Below are 12,841 nucleotides of genomic sequence, written 5' to 3'. Positions count from 1 at the left end.
AGAGGCCCTCCCAGATTACCTAAAATTGTTTTAGTCCCTGATGCCACAGCTGCTCTGAAGTGGAGGGCAGATGGCAGATGACAGATGGCAGCAGGGAGACTCCATCAGGCCTCTTCTCATGTTCTCAGCTCTGGAGAGAAGGAGGGGAAGGAGCCTTGCAGAATACTGCAGCCAACTTTGGCCTTGGCATTGAGTCCCTGTAGTGGTTTATATAAGTAGAATTTCGTAACGATTTACACTTAAGCTGTGTGAGTGATGAGTTTGAAAATAAAATGTACCTTTATTTACCTGTCCCCCTGCATTCTAGGGTACTTTAATAGTTACCCGTACCTGGACATGCACATATTAAATGGGATTTAGTCAACACTTTTTTGGGTGTTTCCTACAGGAAAGACATTGGAGAAGAAAATGGGGAAGATACGATTTCTTTTCTTCAAGGTTAGCTTCAGTCTAGTTTCAAGACAGTGAAGGCCCTGGGATTTTATGCTCTGTTCATGTGAACAAATTATTCTGCATAGCTTCGAGGCTACGGGTAGAAGATACAAGACTCCTGAATTGGGGAAGGACAGCTTATTACTCTCAACAGCCAGAGTATGACATTTTGTGCTGGTGCCTTGTACCCTGATTCTCTAGGTTCCTGAAGAGGGTGTCAGATGATATTTGCACACGTAGCAGGTTGTGCTACAGGAGAAGAACTCTGAGTTTGGGAAACTGGACTCTTCTATAATGGCGGGCAAGCATGCCTGCTCTTTGCTGTAGTTGGAGACACCACCTGTCTTCCACAATTGCACGCAAACTTGCTCTTTATTCCAGAGGGAGATGCTGGAGTAGATAGTGTTCGCCCACGCCGGGGTGCTGCTGGCAGGGGTGAGTGGGTGGGTGCAACGTGAGGAGGTGCTCTGTGACCCACCGGAGCCACTGCGGCAGGTCCCAGGCGCTGAGCTCTCCTGTCGGCAGTGGGAAGACACTGACAGGTTTGAGCAGGAGGGTGTTCAGATCTCTGACGGGAAGTGGAGTGGAGTGGATGGAGGTGCAGTGGCTGGTTGGGTTTTAGAAGTAATCCAGAGAAGAGATGGTAGGGGTTCACACTAAGGCATTGACAATGGAAAAAAGAGATGGGTAGGAAGAGAGACTTGGCAGAGAAACAGACTCCGGCCACCTGTTGGATGGAGGAGATAAGGGAAAAGTGAAAATAATAAGTAACTCTAAGCTTTCCAGCCAAGGAAGGTGAAGACGTCTTGAGCCAAGATGCAGAGTGCAAGAGGAGTAGCAGTTTGGGGAGGAAAATAGACTGGTTTTAGATCTTCTGAGTTCTAGGTAACTGTGGCATGTCTGGAGGAAGTAGAATGATGGCCACGAGAAAGGTGAGGGGTGTCATTTTCATAGAGGTGGCGTTCTGAGTGTCAGAAAGTCATTCGGGTAGACAGTGAGATAAGAAGGTAATGGAGCAAAGGGCGGAATCTTTGGGGATCTTTGCACATAGGGAACGAGAGGAGGAAGAAGAGTGAAGGACTCTGTGATTAGTGGTTGTGAAAGCTTGAAGCTCGAGAATAGCCAGGTTGTACAGGTCATATTTTGTAACGCGTCGTTCCCACAGGAAGCCCGTGAGACAGTGGCCTTTCTCCATTTTACGTGGGCAGCTGCAGAGTCACAAGTTGACTTATGTGCGTCTCGGAGCTAGAAGGCGGCAGATGAAAACTTGAACTGAGACTGAACTTTCCATGCCTGCGCTTTTAGCCACAGTGAGCAGGACGAGATGGAGCCTCTACAGGCTGACCTTCTGAGGGTGTTGGCGATGAACCAAAGAGGAGAGAGGAGGTGGACTTGGAGAGAACAGGGGTGATCCGGACCTGTAGACAGTGGGAAAGGGGGGTGTGGAGGGAGGATTTAAGGATCTCTGACGTTCTGGTCTAGCTGTGGGCCGAAGTCATTGCTTCCTTCTGTTCCCGCTTTGTCATGGGCTGTGCAGGGGCACCACCAACCCGGGGGAGGTTTGCTCGCTTTGCTGAGAATCTCTGCAGGACTGTGGGGTGTCTTGGTGGTGGGCATTGTGGAATCTTCATCGGACAGCATTTTAAATCCTAATAGGCAGCATTTTATGTATCCCCGTGTATTTCATGTACTCTAGCTTCCAGACCCTATAAAACTCAGTAGGTAGTTGAGCAAATAGGAGGGGAGACCCCCAAAACCGTAGAATTTATTTATAAAAATTATGTATTCTTGCACGTTTAAACTTCAGTCACCTTCAAACTACTCTCCATTTGATGTAGTTACATTGATTGGGAGGTTTTTTCCACTGCTCAAAATAGTTTTTGAACTTGTTCATTTTGATGCCTTTTAGTGCTTCTGCCTTTTTTTGTTTTGCCTCTTCCATAGTGGCAAAACACTTCCCTTTGAGGACTTTTTTCATCAAGGAAACAAAAGTCATTTGGGGTAAGATTCAGGGAATGGGGGCATGGGGCACTGGAGTCACGCTGTTGTTGGCCAAAAACTGCTGAACACTCAGTGTGGTGTGGGCAGGTGTGCTTGTAATCACCCATCATGAAATAGGCAAACACGTTGAAAGAGTGGTTAAAAAAAGCACAACTATTCATTGAAGCCAAATGCAGCCTCTCACAACAACGCCAGCTGGTCACTAGTACAGATGGGTTCCTAGAACACTCACCTAGTGGGGGAAGCCTGTATTACAAAGGGCCTGCCCGTTAGAAGATCATTCCAGGTTTTTTGGGTCCCCCCTTTCGCATATCTTATTTATTACGCTTTAAGTGCACGTGGGAGTCTGAGGTTCAGAACAAGGTCAGAGTGACTGCCCAGAGGCTGTGAGACACGCCTTCCCGAAGGCTCGCTTGTGAGGAGAGGCAGAAGGCCACGACGAATGAGTCATAGCAAGAGCCCCTATTAGATCCTGGGACAGTGAGACATCTGGCAACTGGGAGAGGTTTGGGACCTCAGGCGTTACAGGGAAAGCGGGAACTCCTTGGTGTTCTGCAGCTCTCCCCCAGCCCCAGTCTAGGCAGCTTGCCCACTGGCTTGGGTGGTTGTACAGGGAATAGCAACAAGCCCAGGGGTTGTCCGATACGATGCACAAATGCTTTCTCTTGTGGTTAGAACCTGGAAAGGAGGCCAGCCCTGCAGAGTATTGGGGGTGTATAGTCCATTCTGACCTGGCTACAAAGGTGGAGGCTAATAAAGCAAACAGTGCATTTGGACTTGAATTGGAGGTGAGGCTGAGAGTCAAGTGTGGATGTGTCTGCCAAGTCCTGAATTTACCGGTGCTTCCAAAAATACTGAGTTGGACCTGGACTCCGGACAGTTGCCGTTTGCTTTTGTGATATTTCTCCCACAGGCTGGAGGGGAAGCAGTGGCGGAGGGAGATGTTGGGGGCTCCGCCGCCCTCAGGTGCCCACCCATGGTAGTCCTGAGCGCAGCCTGCAGCTGGCTTGGGTGTGGGAGGATCCTGTGAATGAAAGCCCAAGCCCGTTCCTCGCAGGACCTGCGGGGGGAGCCGTTCCTCAGAGCACAGGAGGGGATTCCTGTGAGCAGAGGCTGTGAAGGCAGAGCTGAAAGTGAAAGCAGCTCTTTGCACCAGAAGATGCAGATTCGCTCCCCACCAGCAGCTCTCTGTAACTCTTCCCTCAGCTGCCCACTAATTACGATCCAGGGGAGGAACGCCACGTGTGACTGGTGAATGGGAAGTTTGTGTTTTCCGTGAGGCATTCACATTGAATAAACACTGACTCTGTTCCCAGCGCGTGCTTCCTTTTATGAAAGTGGGCTGTATGTAGACTACGTGGCTCGGTTGGGATGACTTTATATTTACTGTGCCTGGCCGTGTGGAGATTGATTTTGAATTTTAGGCCCAGTTAAAGTTCTGAATGAGTGTTTGGTATGTGAGGCTCATGCGGATGCTTTGCAAATGTCATCTCTACTTTTCACCACAAGCCCATTCCATCCTCAGCCTCATTTATCAGGTAAAGAGGCTGAGACTGGGGGACTGAGTAACTCGTCCACTCAGACAGCTGGGAAGGGGTCAGGTTGGAAGTTTCCATGCTATCATTAACCTTGACCTGTAACACTTGATGTCTTGCAAACTTAACAAATTTGTGTTTCCAGGATATATATGTATGTGTGTGTCTGTAAATTTATTTATTTAATGGAGGGCCCAGCATCTACAGAGTTTAGCATGATAACTGTCATCTTGAGCTTCTTATCTTTGTGCACTGGGATCTTATAACACTGCCAGTGCTTAGAAATCATCTCCTACTTTGCTTTTTGTTGTATTGGGTGCACTGTATGTGCTGAAAAATAAGGTATGCCTCTTCCAAAGTTTTAGGATTCTGTAATTCTAGAAATGCAGTATCTTAAAATTTATGATGTTGAAGGATATACCCCTCTGATGGAATGGAGGAATCATTCTTGATTGTGTCTGCTCACATTTTTTAAAATTTTTATTTTAAAAAATATTTTATTTATTTACTTTTAGAGAGAGGGGGAGGGAAGGAAAAAGAGTGGGAGAGAAATACCAATGCGTGGTTGCCTCATTGGTTACCTGGGACCTGGCTTGCAATCCAGGCTTGTGCCCTGACTGGGAATCAAACCAGTGACCCTTTGCTTCACAGGCCCACGCTTAATCCGCTGAGCCACACCTGTCAGGGCATCAGATTTAAAATAATTTACTATAAACACACATTTTTGATGGAGCCTTAAAATCTTATGAATTGCCCAGGATCTTGGAAGGATGTCTGTGCATGAACCTGTGTTATTTTGTTTCCTTTTTTATGTAACTCAGCACAGTGGGTAGCCTGGGAGGTGCTTACCATTCTTAAACAGACATTTAAACATATCGTTTGTTGACAAATAGCTATAGGGACATGTAAGTAACGCATTGTGACATTTTTATCATTCACCCTGTGATCTGAAACAACATCCATGAGCCTCACCATTGCTTTTCTGTGAGTTCCCTGTATAGCGTCTCGTTCTTCACTTTTTTGTTGGGTGTTTTTCGCACATCATTGGTGTTTTCCCAATTATTTTACTTACAGTACATTTTTCCTTTTATTTTCAAGAATCTGTTAAGACTGGCTAATAGTTGTAACTATAGATGTAACCATAAAACACATTTACAATTGTACAGTTTTATGCATATATGAATGTTAATCAGGTTTGCTCATTCCATAGCCCACGGGCAGTGAGTCTTTGCAGTGCTGGTGGGGGTATGTGAACCTGCGTTTGTAGTTATGTGTGCACCTGGGTATGTGTATGCATGTGTGCTTCCTTAACAGTAGCATGCCGCAGACTTTTGATGTAGAACTCCTGTGAAGGTGAACTTGAACATCAGTGACCTCTCACCCCGGTTGTCAACATGCACAGTGCAAACAAGTGATTTGTTCCCTCCCCCAATAGCGATCAGTTACTTTATTCTGTGACAAGCACTCTGTTACTTGATGATAACTGAGTAAATGGTAGTTTATAGACACATGGAAGTTGATCATTTATTTCTTTAAAATCACAGACCTGTAAAACTTTTAAAAGTCATCGTGTGTCTGTTACCATCAAAAGTGTTTATTTCCCACTTTGAGCCTTACCCCTTCGTATTGTTATATCTGTGTTTTCTAGTTATAAGCTTTTTTCTCTCTCTCTTTTTTTTTTAAAGATTTTATTTATTTAACTTTAGAGGGAAAGGGAAGGAGAGAGGGAGAGAAATATCAATGTGTGGTTTCCTCTCGTGCGTCCCCTGCCGGGAACCGGGAACTGGCCTGCAACCCAGGCATGTGCCCTTTACTGGGAATCGAACTGCGATCGTGTGGTTCGCAGGCCCGCGCTCAATCCACTGAGCTACACCAGCCAGGGCTTTTCTCTCTCTTAATTTTCTTTCTGTGTCCCTTCACTAATCAGGCATCAACTTACTATTCATTTATTCCATTCATTCCCTAATTTATTCCCTCCACTTGTTAGACGGGTACCAAGTGCAGAGGACCATGCAAGGTCTTGAGAATACGGAGCTATCAGCTACAGAGTCTGTCTGTTTCTGAAGCTAAAAAGAAAAGTGAAGGAAAGACTTTGTGGCTCAGTTGGATCCAAGTTGCTTTCTCTTTTAGCTTTAACTCTCTTTTTAACTTTACCCTGTGTCTTCTGTGTGTGACACACAGTAAGCATTCACTACTGCCTAAGAAGTGAACAGGAAATTACATGCCATGTAATTTTTAGCCCGTCACCTTCTCGCTGATGTCCAGTCTTGCCCACCTCTCATTTTGTGTTCTCCATCTGCCTTTCTTGGGGGTGTGTTTTAGTTCCCTCTTCTCTCCCCTGCTGCTTTTAACTGCCGCTTTGTCGACTTCTTACCACATCTACTTGCCAGCTTCCACCTCTGTTGTTTAACCGAATTTCTCAACCCCGTTGAGTTTTATTTCCTTCTTGCATCGAATTCTTTATTGTCTCAGATCATCTCGTTTCGTCCTGTGCTTCTGCAGCCTCCTGTGCGTGCCTCTGGGCGCCCACGGGAGTCTGCGGCCCTGCGCAGGTGCTTTCTGGGGCCAGATAGATGCTGGGGCCATTTGGGTTCTGAGAGGGAAACGGGTGGGCAGAGATGGTGCCGAAACTCGACTGGGTCCTACTTCTGGACCCCCGCCCCCTCGCCCCCCCAGGAAGATCTGGGTTGGGTTCTGGGACAGCACTGCGTGAGATGGGAGGAGACGGTGGGGGAGGAAGACATTTGGTTTCCCTGTATTACTTTGCCCGGGACAGCTGTCATCACCTGCTCGTCACTGTAAAGGAGTTACAGTGACAGAAAGTTACCTTTCCTTTTCTACTGATCAGAACTAATCTTATTTATTAAAAAGCAAAAAAAAAAGATATTTTGACCTGTAAATACTTTGATTGGATGGCAGAGTTATAACGTGTTGTAGTAATGATGTCAATCATTGGGTGTTGATATCCTAAAAAAGTTAGTAACGTGGATATCTGCATTTTACCTTTTCATTTCTAACTGTAATGCCTCTTCTGGCCTAAGTCCAATCTGTATCTGTAGTTGTAAATTATTTTCAAGTCAAGGCAGCCTATCCACACCTATTCTGCACCCATGCAAGGCACCATGAAAGCTGCTAAAAACAACCAAAAAGCAAGGTTGACCTCGTATCTTTCCAGATAATATATGTCTGTGCATTTGGGGAGAGAATGCAGAACACAGGTCCACAATTCTTGACCTGAAAATTCTGTGATCGGATGTGTTTTAGAATTTAGGTATTCTTTTAAGTTTGAAAAGGAAATAGGGGACATGTGTATGTGTGTGTGTGTGTGTGTGTGTGTGTGTGTGTGTGTGTGTATATTGAACTGTAGATAACGTCCCTGCATAGCTTTGGTGTGGAAATTACTTTTTACATGGTAAAATTGGAATATTCACACTTCGTGGGGAAAATAAATATGTAAGCTGATGTCAGGTCAAGCACTCAGATTTTTGATTTGGGGAATTGTGCATAAGAGATTGTGGGTTAGTTTTAAAACATAATTAAGTGTTAAAAGGAATTAATTATGAGGCCCATTCAGAATAAGGGATTATCACCGTGGTGTCAGAAAGATGGGATTTTTATCTGGTTTTGGAGGTCTGGATGGAATGCCAGTTTTGCTCACTGTTGAATCTTGGGCAGCTAGACCAGTGCCTGCAATGTGTTTGATGATTAAATATTTGACAGATGAGTAACCTGTAAGGAGAAGGGGAAGAACATCTCTGCTAGAGGAGACTTGCCCCTGGACGTAGCCATGGACAAGGGAGGAGGGAATGCTTTTGGTTGCTGTGGGCGAGTCCCTGGTCTGCCCCGATGCAGGCGAATGCTCTGCAGTAAATGCGGGTAGGTGAGCTGGGGGCCATGATCGGTGGGTGCTTCTTGGTTCATGCCTTACATATTTAGCTGAGTATGGACTTGATGGGACGGCTTATTCTTAAATGGAGATGGGAGAGACCTTAGGTCATCAGAGTGGTTTGAAATATAAAAGGTTGGGAAGAAAGATGATGTGTAGGATGGATTATGCATGTGTGTGTTTCCTGCAGTGTGCCTTTGTAAAGGTACATGCATCAAATTTAAGGCTGTTGAAGAAACAGTGATTACTCTGAGCTTGAAGAAAATGCAGACATTGACCTACTGAAGTTTAGAAAGTGACGGGGAAGAAATCAAAGAAGATTTCAAAATTCTAATACCTGGTGATTAGAAATAGCGATCCCTTTGGCTGAATGAGGGAACTTTGAAAGAAGCCGGAGAGAATGTGTTGAACTCACTGATATGACTTGGCCTACTGAGTGGTTCCTCTTCTTTAAATGCCTTTATTTGATATCTTTTGTGTGATGTGTGTATCTATAGATATAAAGTATCTTCTAATTTTCTTAGTCCAGAGCTTCTAAGAACAGTGTAACAAAAAGCTTACACAATTTGAGTGTATGCATTTTACATGTTATTTTCTAGTTGCTTTGGTACAAGGTTTATTTAAATTTCATCTTAAAAAATAAAAGCTGTGTTGAGTAGCATTAATTTTCCCTTGCACCTTTTATTATGCATTAGCAGTGAACGCTGTTTCTCTCAGGATGATGAATTTGAACGTGGCCAATTACCCGGTAGTAATGACCCTCCCGGACGGATCATTGCTACCGAAGTGATGTCTCTGTTTCATTTCTCCATGCACTCAGGCACTTCCTGCAGCGCTGTGTTTCTTTGACCAGAGAGTATGACTTGCTCTTTTGGCGTCAGGTGCCAAGGTCAATCTAGTTTAGGTCTCTTATCTTCTGGTATGTCGAACTGTCTGGCCGTGGCCCTCTGGCCTCTAGGGGAAGGAAGGAATGAAGCCCAGTCTTTTCTCCCCTCAAGAATATTTTTTTCTTGTTTTCAATCCCTGGCAGAACTGATCTGCCTTTCTCTCCTCTCTTGCAGGCAGTGAGCATCCCCATCGGGAAGGGGCCTGTTGGCTCCTTTGCTTCTTTAAAGTGCTCTGAGAAGACTTGTGTTTACTGATGGGGCAGCCCTCACTCTCCTGGTTCTTAGCTCTGTGGAGTAACTGAGAGGGAGAGAGTCTTGGTTCATTAGGGTTGTGATAGTAAAGGGCCGCAGACTGGGTGATGTAGCAGGAATTAATTAACTTGCAATTCTTGGGGCCAGAAATCCCATATCAAGCTGTCTGTAGAGTGGGTTCTTATGAGTCCTCTCCCCTTGCTTGCGCATGGCCATCTTCTTGCTGCGTGTTCATATGGTCTTCTCTCTGTGTGTGTCTGTGACGCCCTTTTCTCATCTTAAAAGTGTGCAATGATGTTGGACTAGGGCCTATCCCAGTGACCACGTTTTAACATAATTACCCCCTTTAAAGACCTTATTTCCAAATATAGTCACATTCTGAGGTACTGTGGATTAGGTCTTCAAAATTTGGGGGTGGGGCACAATTCAGCCCCTAACAAGCAGACAAATAGGACATTTGAGAAGCTTTAACAAAATGAGTAAGGAGAAATAAGTGAAAGGCAAAAAAAAAAAAGAGAGAGAAAAAGATGGAAAACAAAGTCAACTTTTGCAAGGAATCATGAAAGCTTGTGTGAGTGTGTGCATACACGTGGTGCTTTATAGCCAAGAGGATGTGCACTGGTACCATCTTCTTTTTCTTCTCCTCATAACACGGGTGCAGGGTGCTGGCCGGGTGCTTAAAGGCAGCATCCAAACTCACAGGTGTCCTGTGTTGCCCAAGGTCTCTGCTCAGGAGTGACCGAGCTGTGATTTGCGTCCAGTTCTTTACACACTGTCTAGTACCATATTTTTTTCATCACCCCAGGTAGGGAGGTGAAAAGAGAGTATGTTCCCATGGGCAAATTTCACGGCCTTTTGGGGGTTGCTTTATTTTGTTTTGGAAACTCTGGAGGTACAGGCATCATCCCATCAGCTAGTCGTGTGCAGTATTCATAGTGTAGGCAGTAAACACATAGGCAGAAAACTATAACCCTTTGGAGAAAGAAAGAGAGTGAGACACCTGTTCTGGAAGTCATTATTTTATGATGGAAGTTTTCAAGCATGAAAAAGACTAGAGAGTGGTACGAGGAACTCCCACATATTTGCCGCTCAGACACAGTCCTTTCCAGGATGTTGCTACAATTGCTTCGTCTACCACTTTCTCCTTCTTAAAGTGAATGGAACATAGGTCCCTCTTTTAAGTATGTTCCTTAAAAAATAAAAACATTTTTGACATAACCCAAAGGCCACTCAGTTTCCTGCTTGCCTCCAAAAGTCCTCTTACAGTTGGTTTAATCAAATCAGTGTCACAGCAAGGCCATGAGACCACATCCTAAATGATGTTCGACAGTAAGTGGTCTTGCCTTTCTTTCTTGTCTGCTGTGCTCACGGCTACTTTGGATGCAGGTCTCTTCAAAGATAAAATGCAATGAGTTCATTTGGATGTAGGGTTTGCAGTGATAACTTATTTGAACTATCAGAGTTTCTCACTGGACAGTGCATTTCACAGTTCTTAAAAGCAAAAAGCAAAAACTGTTCTGCCTCACTTTGGAATGAATTTCTGTGGTCTTCAGGAATCATCCAAACACTGATTTTTTCTTGTATATTAATCAGCACCATGTTACTTTCAAAAGGCTAAAGTTTTTCAAGACAATGTCAAGAATTAGTAACCATAAATAGGAAAGGTATTTTTACATAGTGTGTTGGTATATGTGAGTACTGCTTAACTAATTTATTTCATTAACATCGACTCATTGCATTTTGTCCACATGGAACCTTGTTTTATGGGATTATTTTCCAACCATAACTCACACGTACCAAGCCACTAAACAAGTTCTTACATGCTTGCTTTTGTCAAACATTATTTTTGTAATCAACAGGAATGCCGCTAACACGAGTCAGCAGAGAATCTGAATGCAACTGTTTGTTGGCAGCTTTGAAACTATGACAGTCTTGTATTTTGCTAACATTTTGTCTCTTCCAATAGGTATAAACGACCAAGGATTGTACAGAGTTGTGGGGGTGAGTTCAAAGGTCCAGAGACTTCTCAGTATGTTGATGGGTATGCTTCTTTTCTAATCATTTTCCATGCATGATTTGTTTATGTTCATTAATGTCATGAGTTAATATTTCATAGTCACGTCCAGCCTACTTGCAAATCCATTCTTTTCTTCTGCCTACATTAGTTTTCTCCACGTTGACTCCAAGAAGTAGATTAGTGTTTTCACAGCACCAATTATCCGCTTTCTCTTGACTTGATTAAGAACTGGAAGGAACAAAAGCGTGCCGCTCCTGGACGAATGTCTTCTCCTGCTTTCTTCTCATGGGAAAGTAGCAGCCGGCCGCTGTGATTTGTGTGGCTTCCAAATTGGCTGTCCAGGGTCTCGACAGAACATTTGATTGGACAAGACCACTGGGACTCGCTCATGTTTATGGCGCTTCCAAAACTGTCATTTGACAGCAAGAGTCTGGTTCTCGGGGATTCATTGGTATTCACAGGGGCTTGCTTGTAGTTGCAGCAGGCTCTTCTCCAGAACCATGCGTGCTCCATCTGCGCCGATAACACTGTGTTCTTTGGCACCGTGCACTGGAGGAAGCCAGAAAGCGAATTCATTTCATTACCCTAGACATTCTGTGAATGACACAGCGCTTTTCCATTGCACACAGCCGTCAGTTTGGTGCCACCTGTAAGGCGCCCCACTTCCTTCCCCAGCCCAGAACAGGCTGCGCGTCTGGAGAAGTGGTGATGCCTCCTCAGGCTGGAGGGCCTGTGTGTCATTATGACCTTGCTAAATGTTAATTAATCTGACACCTTACTTTAACTAATCAACATTAACAATGCCCTCAGGTATACTGTCGCTGCATTTAAACGAATCTGCATCTTAAAGCGTTTTAGCAAACACTCATTTTCTGGAAGCAGAAACCAAGATGAATAAAATCAACTGAGATGTGACAGATAGGATTGCTTGTTTGGCTGTTTGAATTAAGGATTTAATAAGCAACAGCCCTTTTTTTTTTTTTTGTAAAGCTATTAACCACAGGAAAAAATTGCCCATCATCAGTTACAGAGCCTTATTAGAATACATTCACTCTCGTGAGCTGTTTTTTACTTTCTGCCTCTCTGGTTTAAACTGGGTGTGCAATGCGGACAGTCAGATTTCCTCCTTACCATCCACGGTCGCCAAACGAAGCGGACTTGGGTTGCCAGTGGTTCAGTAGCAGCTGGAAGCATTTAATGGAACTATAGCATCTGCTTTTAGTTAATTTTAAAATTAGAAACACTTCTTTCCTTCCCAAGATGGTGTTAGGCTGATCAGAACTGGGAGACTGTGATACTGGAAGGGGAGGTTTTGGTCAAGCGCCCTGCCCTGTGGCAATGAANAAAAAATGCCCATCATCAGTTACAGAGCCTTATTAGAATACATTCACTCTCGTGAGCTGTTTTTTACTTTCTGCCTCTGGTTTAAACTCGGTGTGCAGTGCGGACAGTCAGATTTCCTACTTACCATCCACGGTCGCCAAACGAAGCGGACTTGGGTTGCCAGTGGTTCAGTAGCAGCTGGAAGCATTTAATGGAACTATAGCATCTGCTTTTAGTTAATTTTAAAATTAGAAACACTTCTTTCCTTCCCAAGATGGTGTTAGGCTGATCAGAACTGGGAGACTGTGATACTGGAAGGGGAGGTTTTGGTCAAGCGCCCTGCCCTGTGGCAATGAATTGGTCCTAAGGACCCTGGCATTATTTTTATTATCTCCTTGTTCATGCTCAAGGGTGACTGGAACAGGGTGTCTCTTGTGGTCACCTTGAAGTGTTAAATTGTCCCCACATTTGTTCTTAATCTCATAAAATCCCACACGATCTGCATCCT

At 44.4% G+C, this 12,841-nt stretch overlaps 1 protein-coding gene across 2 annotated transcripts in view; it reads left to right on the top strand.

The window, feature by feature from the left end:
* Positions 1-12,841, top strand: part of ARHGAP10 (Rho GTPase activating protein 10) — a 243,242-nt gene that overhangs the window by 137,501 nt on the left and 92,900 nt on the right. For both annotated transcript variants that reach the window (XM_037058430.1, XM_037058431.1), the window contains exon 14: positions 10,960-11,034. In XM_037058430.1, the coding sequence (XP_036914325.1) occupies positions 10,960-11,034 (75 nt within the window). The remainder of the gene's footprint in view (positions 1-10,959; positions 11,035-12,841) is intronic.

Source organism: Sturnira hondurensis, unplaced genomic scaffold (assembly GCF_014824575.4).
Source record: "Sturnira hondurensis isolate 20B ecotype Veracruz unplaced genomic scaffold, ASM1482457v3 Scaffold0010128, whole genome shotgun sequence".
Lineage (NCBI taxonomy): Eukaryota > Metazoa > Chordata > Mammalia > Chiroptera > Phyllostomidae > Sturnira > Sturnira hondurensis.
This window is presented reverse-complemented; position numbering and strand designations above follow the sequence as displayed.